We start from the raw sequence: 15,370 nt of genomic DNA on the forward strand, positions 1-15,370 counted from the left end.
TTGGCTGGGTATGGCCAAGATGTTCAAACATAGTTATATTGTAGTTTAATCAGGTTTCATGCAGAGTTCATGTGATGCTAATCTATTCTTGGAGATACAGTACTTCTAACATGGAGGCGAACAACCTTTAAAAAAATATAACAGGAAAACATATTTCCTGTGGCAAATTACGAATTGCTGGCACATAATAGGAGTTTAAAAAGACTATAGTACAGTATATGGCAGCCAGTAACAATTAAGAAACCTCTGTTGTGAATTTCCTCATTTCTTCCTTCAAGCACAATAACATATCATACATCATGATTCCTACAGTATGTTAAATACTTGCTTGTGTCAGGTACTTTGCCCTCCCATCCCAACCCCCAGCACCATGCCAAAGGCTTCCGCCCCACCCCAGTCCCCCAACCAGCCCTTTCTTGCCCCCTGGGGGGTCTCACCAGTAGGAAGGTGGGGCTGACAAACTTCCAGCACAGCCTCCAGTAGAGACCTGGCTTGAAGCCCATCATGCGCTCGATATCCTCACTGAAGCGGTCCACGCCTGGAGAGGAAACACAGGGCAGAAGACCAGGGCTTGAACTCACGCACACAGAACCAGACCCATAAACCCACTGCAGACCTGGGTTCAAATAGTACTTGTTTCCTTACAAACACTGAAGCTGAGCTTGATTGAGCTTGCCCGGTGCAATACAACCAATAGTCCCGAAAGTGTAAACCCTGCCCATCTGGCACTACGGGAAGGTTGAATCAAACACTCAACGTACTTTAAAGGAAACAAATACTATTTGCACCCAGGTCAGACCGACAGTCCGCTTTGCTTCTGATGTCTCAAGTTCACAGGAGAACTAACGCTCCTCTCATCAATTTCCATACATAACAGGTGGAGCATTGGCTCCAATTTCTTGTATAATTATGAGTTCACACAGCAGTAAAAATGCAGCTCAATGATATCTGTTTCATAAAAGTCTCTGAGCCTTCCAAGTATGTTATATTATAATTTCACACAGGGTTAAGTCTGCCTATAAGGAGATGGACTGTGTCCCAAACGGCACTCTATAGTGCACTACTTTTGACCAAAAGTAGTACACTATATAAGGAATATGGTGCCATTCGGTACACAACCATGATGTTGCTATATCTTGGGCATAATGTTTCTTTATCAAGGCAGCCCAGGCTTGTTAACATCTACAAGAAGACCCTCTCTTTTTATCTCCTCCCGACAACAGCTCAGCATCTGAGGTGCTCTGTCTGTCTCACCTCCTCATGAGGTTCAGTTTCAACAGTTAATGCTGACTATAAATCATGGTGTACATTGATGGGCTGTAGTTTAAAGATAAAGCACAAGTAATCTTGTCGATGTACAGTTTTATCTTTGTGCAATACATATAACACAAAACAGACTGCATACAACTGTTCACACACCATATAATCATTCACTACTCTCCCTCACACATGCCCATGCTAGGTAGCCTAGCGGTTAGAGCATTGGGCCTGTAACCGAAAGGTTGCTAGTTCAAATCCCCAAGGTGAGAAGTCTGTCGATGTGCCCTAAAGCAAGGCACTTAACCCTAATTTGCTCCAGGGTTTCTGTACTACTATGGATGACCCTGTCACATTTCTCTGCATTACTAGACACACTGTACAGTCTCTCATCACTCCCCCCTGCCTCCCTCTCCTCTGACCCCCACCAAGGGAGAGAGTCAGTAGTTAGCCTCCCCTCCCTCCCTCTCCTCTGACCCCCACCAAGGGAGAGAGTCAGTAGTTAGCCTCCCCTCCCTCCCTCTCCTCTGACCCCCACCAAGGGAGACAGTCAGTAGTTAGCCTCCCCTCCCGGCCTCCCTCTCCTCTGACCCCCACCAAGGGAGACAGTCAGTAGTTAGCCTCCCCTCCCGGCCTCCCTCTCCTCTGACCCCCACCAAGGGAGACAGTCAGTAGTTAGCCTCCCATCAGTGGTCTGTGTGTGGCTCTGGCTGTGGCCTACTTTATGATGGCTGCAATCTACTGTCTGACAATGGGAGTGTATGGAGGGATGAAGGGAGAAGGCAGGAGAAGGAGGGAAGTGTATGGAAAGCTGAAGACATGGAGAGGGAGCAGAGGAGAGGAGTATTGGGAGAGATGGGGATCTATTAGTGAAGAGAGGCAGTCTAGAAGATAAGAGGAGGGAGGGAGTGTATGGAGAAACGGAAAGAGGAGTATTGGGAGAGATGGAGAAAGGGGGTTAACAGTGGCAGTCTAAGGAAGGGAAGCACGGTGTCTCTACACTGCCAGTAAATGTCAGGTGTAGCTGCAGGGCCTGGGTAGTGAAGATGCCAGGGAGTTAGGGAGGTTGAGAGAGCCCAGCGGAGGAGAGGGCAGGCCACGAGAGGGCAACTGTGGGCAGGAGGTGATGGAGGGTGGGGTGATGGAGGGATGGACAGAACAAAGGGCTGGGCTCTAATGAACAACAGAAGAGGATGAGGAAAGGTACAGTAGATAAGCAGGTTCACCACAGTAAGAAGTCAGCATTAGTATGTGCCTCTGTACTAGGCTAAGGGGGACCGATTATACATACCGTAGAACCAGGACACCCCAATGGCCTCAATCAGCACCCCAAACAAGATGGAGGTCCCTGCCGCGTAGTTATCCAACAAAGTCAGCACATATATACCTCCCTGACAGACAGAGAGAGAGAGAGACAGATACAGAGACACAATGTCAAAAGGTTGTTGCAGATGTTACTGAGGGCAATCTGTCTGCAGTTAACTACAGTGAGCTGGCAAGGATAAACATGAAACACAGAGCTTATCCAGTCAGTCAATAACAGCACTTCACATGGTTGGACAGGGGTTTCTCTTTTCTGTCTTTCCTGTGACTGATCCACCTAAATCACAGAGGCACACTCTATCTTGTCTCTTTGGTGTATCTTTGGTTTGATTTATGCAATCATATGACAACTATGAAAATCATATGTGACTCAGAGGAACAGGAAGTGACCTCACATTAGTGATGCAGAAGAGCGCGACAAGGAAGGTTCCGAATGCCGTGGCGAAGGTGAACAGCTTCCTGTTCCTCTTCAGGATCTTGAAGTCGTCTGACAGTCCTGTGATGACCGCCTCCATACCGCCCATCTAGAAGACAGACAGACAGACAGACAGACAGACAGACAGACAGACAGACAGACAGACAGACAGACAGACAGACAGACAGACAGACAGACAGACAGACAGACAGACAGACAGACAGACAGACAGACAGACAGACAGACAGACAGACAGACATTAGGATGATTCAGTGACAAACACATAAACCGTAGTGCCTACAGTAAGTAGTAATGTAACAGAATCACACAGTCTTCACACCCAAACAGAATACCTTTGGCCTAGAATATAAATGATCAGACCTAGCTTTCTTAGTGCAGTGCTACATTGGGCATGACTACTACTGTAAAAGAAAATGTTCCCCTGCTGTGGAACTTCCTTTCTCTCTTCATTTACAGTAAATTATCACCTTGTGTAACTGAGAAATTGAATGGGGAAAAATGTAAATCTCTGTGAACAAAGTTTTCCTGTGTTTCAGGTTGCGGTGCATGTGATTTTCCACCTCATGCTTCATGGTTATTGGGTAACAGTCAAAACAACTGCCTTCCCACACTGCTGCTAGTCTGGACAATACCTAGAGCACTCACTGCAACCATGGGAAAGTAGAATAATGCAGAGAGAGACAGAGCGAGGGACAGCGAGAGGGACAGAGAGAGACAGAGAAAGAGAGAGACAGAGAGGGACAGAGAGAGAGAGAAAGAGACAGAGAGAGGGGCAGATAGAGAGAGAGCGAGACAGGGAGAGAGAGAGAGAGAGAGAGAGAGAGAGAGAGAGAGAGAGAGAGAAAGACAGAGAGACAGAGAGACAGAGAGACAGATATAGATAGAGTGGAGGAGATTATATAATATTCTAATCTTCAAATCCACTAGATAGATCAGATAAACCCACCATAAGATAGAAACAAAAGGTCAGTAGCCATATGTGCCCTGTGGTGGGACATAGCATGCAGTCATTCAACCCTGAGGAAAGCCAGTAACTCACAGAGCTGTCGATGCCCAGAGTCAGCAGCATGATGAAGAATACTATGGCCCAGAAGGTAGATCCAGGCAGGGTGGAGATGGCCTCAGGATAGATGATGAACACCAGTCCTGCACCTGCACTCACACACAGATACACAGATAGAGACACTTGTGATAGGACACACCAGAGCCAACTGATTACCTTCAGTCTATAAAACAGTGCCTTGTTTGGTGGGATGCTGAAATAAAACAGTATATTGTTGGGTGGGATGTTGATATATAACTTCCTTGTCCTGATATATAACTGACCCTGTCCACAAGGTCGTTTTAGAGGAAATAAGAGATGGTTTAACAATGGAAAGGAAAGTGAAAGAAGGAGGAGCGGATGGAAAAAGACAGAGAAGTGAGGACACAAGATGACAAAGAAATGACAGACAGCTAGAGACAGTGGAAAGTAGAAGACAAAAGAACTAGAAAGAAAAGCAGATTTTTAACAGATCCCATTCTTTCTGTATGTCTGCCAACCCCTCTCCACAGCAGGCCAGTATTTATGTGACTTCTTGGAAACTGTTTGCCTTAAAAAAACAGTTTGAAATGTTCTCTGGTATTTCAATTCCATCTGAACCCCAGAGCCTCTCAGCTACTGTTGCAATCAATTATATTAAAAACATTGCACGTTGCTCCTCATTCTTAAAGGGATGATTCACCTATTTTGAATGTTATATCATTTTTGTGCATCACTGAGCGATGTTCGATCGATTCCTGGGATCATTTCATGTTTTCATGTGTATCTGAGCTATTGCCGTACAAGCAGGCAGAAATACAGCCGGTATGACGAGTTTTCCATCACTTGTCATACTGACTGTATTTCTGCCTCTTTGAATAGCAGTAGCTCAGATATACATGAAAACATGAAATTGCTTATAGATGAACAAAAACGATATAACATTCAAAATGGGTGAATCTTTCCTTTAAGTTGTCTGATTCAGTCAGCAGTAACAGTAAGCTTGAGGAATGTTTAGTTCCATGATGAATTTATAGATGTTTTGACTGGGTTTGAAACTCTCTAAATAGTGTGTAGATGACTGACTGTTGAGTGTTGTCAGAATCCTGTCCTCCCTTAGAGCAGGTGACTCCCCTCGCTCTTCTCAGGGTCAGACAGGGACTGTTCATGTGTTGAGTCTATCCTAGCTGAGTCATAGCCTGGGTGGATCCACCATACAAACACAGCACTCTCTGGGGGCTGGCCAGGGAAAAGAGAATACTGCGGGTAGCCTGCAATATAGCCTTATACTAATAAGGCATGTCTATCTTCCTATCTTTTTCTTTGTGTTTTATGAGGTATCTATGCTGTGGACAGTTTGATCATAAATCTGGGTCTAAATGAATTTGGCTGTGTTGTTGGAGTGTGTGTGGTCTGGGTATGTTATGCATGTCATCCTCCACACCACTTACTGTGTGTGTGCTCGTGTTTTTGCCTGTGTGTGTGTGTGTGTGTGTGTGTGTGTGTGTGTGTGTGTGTGCATGCATGTCTAGTTCCTTTCACCTTCGGTGGCCACGTCCTCTATCCTGACTCCGTGTTTGTAAGCCATGTATCCGAGCACAGAGAAGATGGCGAAGCCTGAAAAGAAGCTGGTGACACAGTTCACTGTACTGGTCAGGATAGCATCCCTGTTGGGAAGAGAACACACACACATAAAACATGTTTAGAAAAATAAAGCTACCATGATAGTACCAGGACAGGTTTTATAACAATAATAAACCTGGCCAAGATAAATCGTAGCAATTCGACACATACAACAACACAGAGTTACACATGGAATAAACAAAACATACAGTCAATAATACAGTAGAACAAAGAAAACAAAAGTCTACATACAGTGAGTGCAAATGAGGTAATTTAAGGCAATAAATAGGCCATGGTGGCGAAGTAATTACAATATAGCAATTAAACACTGGAATGGTAGATGTGCAGAAGATGAATGTGCAAGTAGGGATACTGGGGTGCAAAGGAGCAAGATAAATAAATAAATAAATAAATACAGTATGGGGATGAGGTAGGTAGATAGATGGGCTGTTTACAGATGGGCTATGTACAGGTGCAGTGATCTGTGAGCTGCTCTGACAGCTGGTGCTTAAAGCTAGTGAGGGAGATATGAGTCTCCAGCTTCAGAGATTTTTGCAGTTGATTCCAGTCATTGGCAGCAGAGAACTGGAAGGAAAGACGACCAAAGGAGGAATTGGCTTTGGGGGTGACCAGTGAGATATACCTGCTGGAGCGCGTGCTACGAGTGGGTGCTGCTATGGTGACCAGTGAGCTGAGATAAAGCAGAGCATTACCTAGCAGAGACTTGTAGATAACCTGTAGCCAGTGGGTTTGGTGACGAGTATGAAGCGAGGGCCAACCAATGAGAGCGTACAGGTCGCAATGATAGGTAGTGTATGGGGCTTTGGTGACAAAACGGATGGCACTGTGATAGACTGCATCCAGTTTGTTGAGTACAGTGTTGGAGGCTATTTTATAGATGACATCACCGAAGTCGAGGATCGGTAGGATGGTCAGTTTTACGAGGGTATGATTGGCAGCATGAGTGAAGGATGCTTTGTTGTGATATAGGAAGCCGATTCTAGATTTCATTTTGGATTGGAGATGCTTAATGTGAGTCTGGAAGGAGAGTTTACAGTCTAACCAGACACCCAGGTATTTGTAGTTGTCCACGTATTCTAAGTCAGAGCCGTCCAGAGTAGTGATGCTGGACGGGCGAGCAGGTGCGGGCAGTGATCGATTGAATAGCATGCATCTAGTTTTACTTGCGTTTAAGAGCAGTTGGAGGCCACGGAAGGAGAGTTGTATGGCATTGAAGCTCGTCTGGAGGTTAGTTAACACAGTGTCCAAAGAGGGGCCAGAAGTATACAGAATGGTGTCGTCTGCGTAGAGGTGAATCAGAGAATCACCAGCAGCAAGAGCAACATCATTGATGTATACAGAGAAGAGAGTCGGCCCGAGAATTGAACCCTGTGGCACACCCATAGAGACTGCCAGAGGTCCGGACAACAGGCCCTCCGATTTGACACATTGAAATCTATCAGAGAAGTAGTTGGTAAATCCGGCGAGGCAATCATTTGAGAAATCAAGGCTGTCGAGTCTGCCAATAAGAATGTGGTGATTGACAGAGTCGAAAGCCTTGGCCAGGTCGATGAATACAGCTGCACAGTAATGTCTCTTATCGATGGCGGTAATGATGTCGTTTAGGACCTTGAGCGTGGCTGAGGTGCACCCATGACTAGCTCTGAAACCAGATTGCACAGCGGAGAAGGTACAGTGGGATTCGAAATGGTCGGTAATCTGTTTGTTAACCTGGCTTTCGAAGACCTTAGAAAGACAGGGTAGGATAGATATAGGTCTGTAGCAGTTTGGGTCTAGAGTGTCACCCCCTTTGAAGAGGGGGATGACCGCGGCAGCTTTCCAATCTTTGGGAATCTCAGACGATACAAAAGAGGTTGAACAGGCTAGTAATAGGCTTTGCAACAGTTTCGGCAGATCATTTTAGAAAGAGATGGTCCAGATTGTCTAGTCCAGCTGATTAGTATGGGTCCAGATTTTGCAGCTCTTTCAGAACATCAGCTATCTGGATTTGGGTGAAGGAGAAATGGTGGGGGCTTTGGCGGGTTGCTGTGGAGGGTGCCGGGCAGTTGACCGGGGTAGGGGTAGCTAGGTGGAAAGCATGGCCAGCCGTAGAGAAATGCTTATTGAAATTCTCCATTATAGTGGATTTATCGGTGGTAACAGTGTTTCCTAGCCTCAGAGCATTGGGCAGCTGGGAGGAGGTGCTCTTATTCTCCATGGACTTTACAGTGTCCCAGAACTTTTTTGAGTTAGCACTACAGGATGCAATTTTCTGTTTGAAAAACTAGCCTTAGCTTTTCTAACTGCCTGTGTATATTTGTTCCTAACTTCCCTGAAAAGTTGCGTATCACGGGGGCTATTTGATGCTAATGCAGAACGGATATTTTTGAGCTGGTCAAGGGCAGACAGGTCTGGAGTGAAACAAGGACTATATCTGTTCCTAGTTCAAGTGGGGCATGCTTATTTAAGATGGTGAGGAAGGCACTTTTAAAGAATAGCCAGGCATCATCTGTTGATGGGATGAGGTCAATGTCATTCCAGGATACCCCGGTCAGGTCGATTAGAAAGGCCTGCTCGCAGAAGTGTTTTAGGGAGCGTTTGACAGTGATGAGGGGTGGTCGTTTGGTCGCAGACCCATTACGGATGCAGGCAATGAGGCAGTGATCGCTGAGATCTTGATTAAAAACAGCAGAGGTGTATTTGGAGGGCGAGTTAGTTAGGATGACATCTATGAGGGTGCCCGTGTTTACGGATTTGGGGTTGTACCTAGTAGGTTCATTGATAATTTGTGTGAGATTGAGGGCATCAAGCTTAGATTGTAGGATGGCCGGGATGTTAAGCATGTCCCAGTTTAGGTCACCTAGTAGCACGAGCTCAGAAGATAGATGGGGGGCAATCAATTCACATATGGTATCGAGGGCACAGCTGGGGGCAGAGGGAGGTCTATAGCAAGTGGCAACAGTGAGAGAATTTTTAGAAGTAGAAGCTCAAATTGTTTGGGTACAGACTTGGATAGTAATACAGAACTCTGCAGGTTATCTTCGCAGTAGATTGCAACACCGCCCCCCTTTGGCAGTTGTATCGCGGCGGAAAATGTTATTTTTAGCGATGGAGATTTCAGGGTTTTTGGTGGTTTTCCTAAGCCAGGATTCAGACACGGCTAAGACATCCGGGTTGGCAGAGTGTGCTAAAGCAGTGAGTAAAACAAACTTAGGGAGTAGGCTCCTAATGTTAACATGCATGAAACCAAGGCTTTTACGGTTACAGAAGTCAACAAATGAGAGCACCTGGGGAGTGGGAGTGGAGCTAGGCACTGCAGGACCTGGATTAACCTCCACATCACCAGAGGAACAGAGGAGAAGTAGGATAAGGGTACAGCTAAAGGCTTTACGAACTGGCCGTCTAGCATGTTCGGAACAGAGAGTAAAAGGAGCAGGTTTCTGGGCACGATAGCATAGATTCAAGGCATAGTGTACAGACAAAGGTAAGGTAGGATGTGAGTACATTGGAGGTAAACCTAGGCATTGAGTAATTATGAGAGAGATATAGTCTCTAGAGACGTTTAAACCAGGTGATGTCATCGCATATGTAGGACGTGGAACAACATGGTTGGTTAAGGCATATTGAGCAGGGCTAGATGCTCTACAGTGAAATAAGACAGTAATCACTAACCAGGATAGTAATGGACGAGGCATATTGATATTAGAGAGAGGCATGCGTAGCCAAGTGAACATATGGGTCCAGTGAGTGGTTGGTCTGACTGGGGTCACGGTGATTCAGACAATTAGCAGGCCGATGCTTACAAGCTAACAGTTAGTAGGCTGGGGCTAAACAAGCTAGCAGTTAGCAGACCAGGGCTGGCAAGCTAGCAGTTAGCAGACCGGGTTAGCAAGCAAGCACTTGGCAGACCGGGGCTAGCAGTTAGCAGACCGGGGCAGGCAAGCTAGCAGTTAGCAGACCGGGGCAAGCAAGCTAGCAGTTAGCAGACCGGGGCTAGCAAGTTAGCCTTTGGGGGACGTCGTGATGGGGGTAAGTCTGTTTTTGCCTCTTCGTACAGTGACGTTGATAGACCAGTTGTGGAATTAGTAGGGTTCCAAGTAGCCGACGTCGCGCCTGAGGGGCCTGTTGGAATCCTCAGGCAGATTATGTCGGTATTCCAGTCGTAGAGGATCGGCGGGGTTCCGTGCCCCGTACCGGCAGAAGAAGGGGTCCGGATATTGTAGCCCAGGAGTGGGCTTCGGTGGTAGCACAGGAGCCCTGGCCGGGCTAGCTTCAGGCTAATTGGTGCTTACTCCGGGATGGAAACGCTAGCCAGGAGTAGTCACCCGGGATTGCGGTTAGCTAGTTGCGAAGATGCAGATGAAAATGTTCAGAGTTTGCGGTGGGAATCCGGGATATGGGGGGAAAAAAATTATAATAATAGGTCCGTTATGCTCTGGTTTGAGTCACGTTATTCGAACTGGCGAGAGCTTTCCGAGCTAAAGGTTAGCTGATGACCGCTAGCAATGGTTTGCTTACTGATAGCTGGTAGGTAGTTAGCTGGCTAGCTTCAGTTGAGGTATTCCAGATCCGAAGTAAATAGAAATACTTTAGAAAAAAACAGATCCACGCCACATTGGGTGAGGCGGGTTGCAGGAGAGTATTTAGAAGTTGTGGTTTAGGAAAATATTTGTAAAAGATATGCGAAGAAAAATATCTAAAAAGATATATACAAGGGACACGACAGGACAAAGACAAAGACTTCTGACTGCTGCGCCATTTTGGATATACACTGCTCAAAAAAATAAAGGGAACACTTAAACAACACAATGTAACTCCAAGTCAATCACACTTCTGTGAAATCAAACTGTCCACTTAGGAAGCAACACTGATTGACAATAAATTTCACATGCTGTTGTGCAAATGGAATAGACAACAGGTGGAAATTATAGGCACCCCCAATAAAGGAGTGGTTCTGCAGGTGGGGACCAGAGACGACTTCTCAGTTCCTATGCTTCCTGGGTGATGTTTTAGTCACTTTTGAATGCTGGCGGTGCTTTCACTCTAGTGGTAGCATAAGACGGAGTCTACAACCCACACAAGTGGCTCAAGTAGTGCAGCTCATCCAGGATGGCACATCAATGCGAGCTGTGGCAAGAAGGTTTGCTGTGTCTGTCAGCATAATGTCCAGAGCATGGAGGCGCTACCAGGAGACAGGCCAGTACATCAGGAGACGTGGAGGAGGCCGTAGGAGGGCAACAACCCAGCAGCAGGACCGCTACCTCCGCCTTTGTGCAAGGAGGAGCAGGAGAAGCACTGCCAGAGCCCTGCAAAATGACCTCCAGCAGGCCACAAATGTGCATGTGTCTGCTCAAACGGTCAGAAACAGACTCCATGAGGGTGGTATGAGGGCCCGATGTCCACAGGTGGGGGTTGTGCTTACAGCCCAACACCGTGCAGGACGTTTGGCATTTGCCAGAGAACACCAAGATTGGCAAATTCGCCACTGGCGCCCTGTGCTCTTCACAGATGAAAGCAGGTTCACACTGAGCACGTGACAGACGTGACAGAGTCTGGAGATCCCGTGGAGAACGTTCTGCTGCCTGCAACATCCTCCAGCATGACCGGTTTGGCGGTGGGTTAGTCATGGTGTGGGGTGGCATTTCTTTGGGGGGCCGCACAGCCCTCCATGTGCTCGCCAGAGGTAGCCTGACTGCCATTAGGTACCGAGATGAGATCCTCAGACCCCTTGTGAGACCATATGCTGGTGCGGTTGGCCCTGGGTTCCTCCTAATGCAAGACCATGCTAGACCTTATGTGGCTGGAGTGTGTCAGCAATTCCATTCCCCAGACCTGAATCCAATTGAGCACATCTGGGACATCATGTCTCGCTCCATCCACCAACGCCACATTGCACCACAGACTGTCCAGGAGTTGGCGGATGCTTTAGTCCTGGTCTGGGAGGAGATCCCTCAGGAGACCATCCGCCACCTCATCAGGAGCATGCCCAGGTGTTGTAGGGAGGTCATACAGGCATGGGGAGGCCACACACACTACTGAGCCTCATTTTGACTTGTTTTAAGGACATTACATCAAAGTTGGATCAGCCTGTTGTGTGGTTTTCCACTTTAATTTTGAGTGTGACTCCAAATCCAGACCTCCATGGGTTGATAAATTGGATTTCCATGAATTATTTTTGTGTGATTTTGTTGTCAGCACATTCAACTATGTAAAGAAAAAAGTATTTAATAAGATTATTTCTTTCAATCAGATCTAGGATGTGTTGTTTAAGTGTTCCCTTTATTTTTTTGAGCAGTATATATATATATATATATATATATATATATATATATATATATATATAGGACTTCCTGTTGTTTCCTTGAACCATAGACAATCTAAACCAACATTTGTATTGGAACCATATCTTGGGTCTTGTCTTGAGGGTCTTGTCTTGAGGGTCTTGTCTTGAGGGTCTTGTCTTGAGGGTCTTGTCAAGGTATTAGAAGACAGAAGAACGAAGGGGCCGTAACCCCCCACCCCACCACCAAGCCCTGGGTCCAACCTCACCACATCACAGCAAGCTTCTGCCACATGAACCCAGCAGAGATCTCCCAGATCCGGAATGTGGTAGCCCACCAAGGAGCACTGTTAGGACGGCAGCAAGAACAGCTCTCCCAAATCTCCGGGAACCTTCTGGTACTTGCCGAGTCCCTCCAACCATGGCACGCCCCCAACCCAGGAGGATCCAATGCACAGGTCTCATCGCCCAGTGCTACAGACGTCGTCGTGGTTCCTCCAGGGAACCTGCACCGGGAACCCAAGCCCCTGAGCGGTATGACGGTCACCCGGGAGGATGCAAGGGGTTTCTCACTCAGTGTACTCTGGTGTTCGAGCTACAGTCCTCCTCGTTCCACACCGATCGGGCCATGATCACCTATATCATCACTCTACTCTCGAGCAAAGCCCTGGTATGGGCAATGGCGGTGTGGGAACAGCAGCCACCATCTTGCAGATCCGTAGTAGCCTTCACTGCCAAGCTGCGATGAGTCTTCAACCACCCAGTCTGCCGGACGAGAAGTGGCCAGCCTACTGTTCAACCTCCGCCAAGGGGCCATTGAGTTCCAAATCCTCGCCGCCGAGAGTGGGTGGAATACGGAGGCACTGGTTACCGCTTTCCACCAGGGTCTGTCTAACTCCATCAAAGATGAACTGCCCGCTCAGGAACTAGGAGAGGACCTCGAGTCCCTGAAAACACTACCAATCAGGATTGACAACCGGGAATGGGGAGACAGCCCCCTTTTGACACCACTCCAGAATTCCGGTTTCCTGAGCACCCCAAGGCCACCGAGCCCAGCATGGAGGATCCCATGCATCTGGGTCGCACACGTCTGAGCCCACAGGAGCGTGACAGGCGCATGCACGAAGGCTCCCCGGGGTCGTCTGTATTCCCTCTCGACCCCTGAAGCAGCAGTCATGAACAATTACATCTGGGAGTCGCTGGAGGCAGGTTTCAATCGTCCCTCTACACCCCCTGCTGGTGGATGTAAGAAGGATGGAGGCCTGCATCCCCTGCATCGACTACAGAGGGCTGAACCAGATTACAATCAAAAATTGTTACTCCCTATCCGTGATGTCCTCCGCATTGGAGTTGGTCCAAGGGTCCCAATTCTTCACCAAACTGGACCTCCGCAACGCTTACAATCTGGTGAGAATCAGGGAGGGAGATGAATGGAAGACTGCCTTTAACACCCCTAGTGGCCACTATGAGTATTTAGTCATGCCCTTCAGATTATCGAACTCACCGGCAGTCTTTCAAGCATTGGTCAATGACACCCTGAGGGATATGTTGAATCGATTCGTCTTTGTTAACCTCAATGACATCTTGATTTTCTGCAAGACCCTTCCGGAACACATACTGCACGTCCGCCAAGTCCTGAGACACCTCCTGCAGAGTCCACTATATGTCAAGATAGAGAAGTGTGAGTTCCACGTATCCCAGGATTCCTTCCTGGGTCACATTATCTCTACCACAGGCGTCCAAATGGAACATTGAGGCGGTCGCTAACTGGCCCCGTCCCACCTCACTCAAGCAGGTCCAGCGGTTCCTTGGGTTTTCCAATTTTTACAGGCGCTTTACATACAACTTTGGTGCGGGTGCAGAGCCTCTCACGGTCCTAACCCGCAAGTCCCAGACCCGTTTTTGCTGGACCCCGAGGATGACAGGGCATTCATGGAGATCAAGGGACGTTTCACCTCTGGACCCATCCTCATTCATCCTGATCCGACTCGTCCCTTTGTGGTGGAGGTGGACGCCTAGGACACCGGAGCAGGGGCGGTCCTTTCACAGCGGAACAAGGAGGACAAGAAACTGCACCCATGCGCCTATTTCTCCAAATGGTTCTCGCCAGCGGAACGCAACTACGATGTAGGCAACCGGGAGCTCTTGGCTAATTAAGTGGGCTCTTGAGGGGTGGAGACACTGGTTGGAGAGGGCACCTCATCCTTTCATGATCTGGACGGACCATAAGAACTTGGTCTCCACCCCTCCACCCCTCCAAGAAGCCAAGAGGTTGAACACTTGCCAGGCTAGGTGGGCTCTGTTTTTTAACAGGTTTGATTTTACACTAGCCTATCCAAGAATCAGAAGGCAAATGCCCTGTCGCTCCAACATGATGTCTCCAACGAGTTGAGGGATCCCGAGCCCATCATCCCCAGCTCACACATTGTGGCCCCTGTGATATGGAGTATTGAGACCACGGTCCGACAAGCCCAGACCCGAGAACCTGACCCATTTACATTTACATTTAAGTCATTTAGCAGACGCTCTTATCCAGAGCGACTTACAAATTGGTGCATTCACCTTATGATATCCAGTGGAACAACCACTTTACAATAGTGCATCTAAATCATTTAAGGGGGGGGGGGTTAGAAGGATTACTTTATCCTATCCCAGGTATTCCTTAAAGAGGTGGGGTTTCAGGTGTCTCCGGAAGGTGGTGTTTGACTCCACTGTCCTGGCGTCGTGAGGGAGCTTGTTCCACCATTGGGGTGCCAGAGCAGCGAACAGTTTGGACTGGGCTGAGCGGGAACCGTGCTTCCTCAGAGGTAGGGGGGCCAGCAGGCCAGAGGTGGATGAACGCAGTGCCCTTGTTTGGGTGTAGGGCCTGATCAGAGCCTGAAGGTATGGAGGTGCCTTTCCCCTCACAGCTCCGTAGGCAAGCACCATGGTCTTGTAGTGGATGCGAGCTTCAACTGGAAGCCAGTGGAGAGAGCGGAGGAGCGGGGTGACGTGAGAGAACTTGGGAAGGTTGAACACCAGACGGGCTGCGGCGTTCTGGATGAGTTGTAGGGGTTTAATGGCACAGGCAGGGAGCCCAGCCAACAGCGAGTTGCAGTAATCCAGACGGGAGATGACAAGTGCCTGGATTAGGACCTGCGTCGCTTCCTGTGCGAGGCAGGGTCGTACTCTGCGAATGTTGTAGAGCATGAACCTACAGGATCGGGTCACCGCCTTGATGTTAGTGGAGAACGACAGGGTGTTGTCCAGGATCACGCCAAGGTTCTTAGCACTCTGGGAGGAGGACACAAGGGAGTTGTCAACCGTGATGGCGAGATCATGGAACGGGCAGTCCTTCCCCGGGAGGAAGAGCAGCTCCGTCTTGCCGAGGTTCAGCTTGAGGTGGTGATCCGTCATCCACACTGATATGTCTGCCAGACATGCAGAGATG

The 15,370-nt window shown here is 48.1% G+C and overlaps 1 protein-coding gene across 2 annotated transcripts in view; it reads right to left on the bottom strand.

The window, feature by feature from the left end:
* LOC115203312 (sodium-dependent noradrenaline transporter-like) overlaps nt 1-15,370 on the bottom strand; it is a 116,785-nt gene that overhangs the window by 13,166 nt on the left and 88,249 nt on the right. For both annotated transcript variants that reach the window (XM_029767891.1, XM_029767890.1), the window contains exons 8-12: nt 5,580-5,704; nt 4,056-4,168; nt 2,976-3,104; nt 2,549-2,648; nt 438-538 (exon numbers count right to left, since the gene is read on the bottom strand). In XM_029767891.1, the coding sequence (XP_029623751.1) occupies nt 438-538; nt 2,549-2,648; nt 2,976-3,104; nt 4,056-4,168; nt 5,580-5,704 (568 nt within the window). The remainder of the gene's footprint in view (nt 1-437; nt 539-2,548; nt 2,649-2,975; nt 3,105-4,055; nt 4,169-5,579; nt 5,705-15,370) is intronic.

Source organism: Salmo trutta, chromosome 12, assembly GCF_901001165.1.
Source record: "Salmo trutta chromosome 12, fSalTru1.1, whole genome shotgun sequence".
Classification (NCBI taxonomy): domain Eukaryota; kingdom Metazoa; phylum Chordata; class Actinopteri; order Salmoniformes; family Salmonidae; genus Salmo; species Salmo trutta.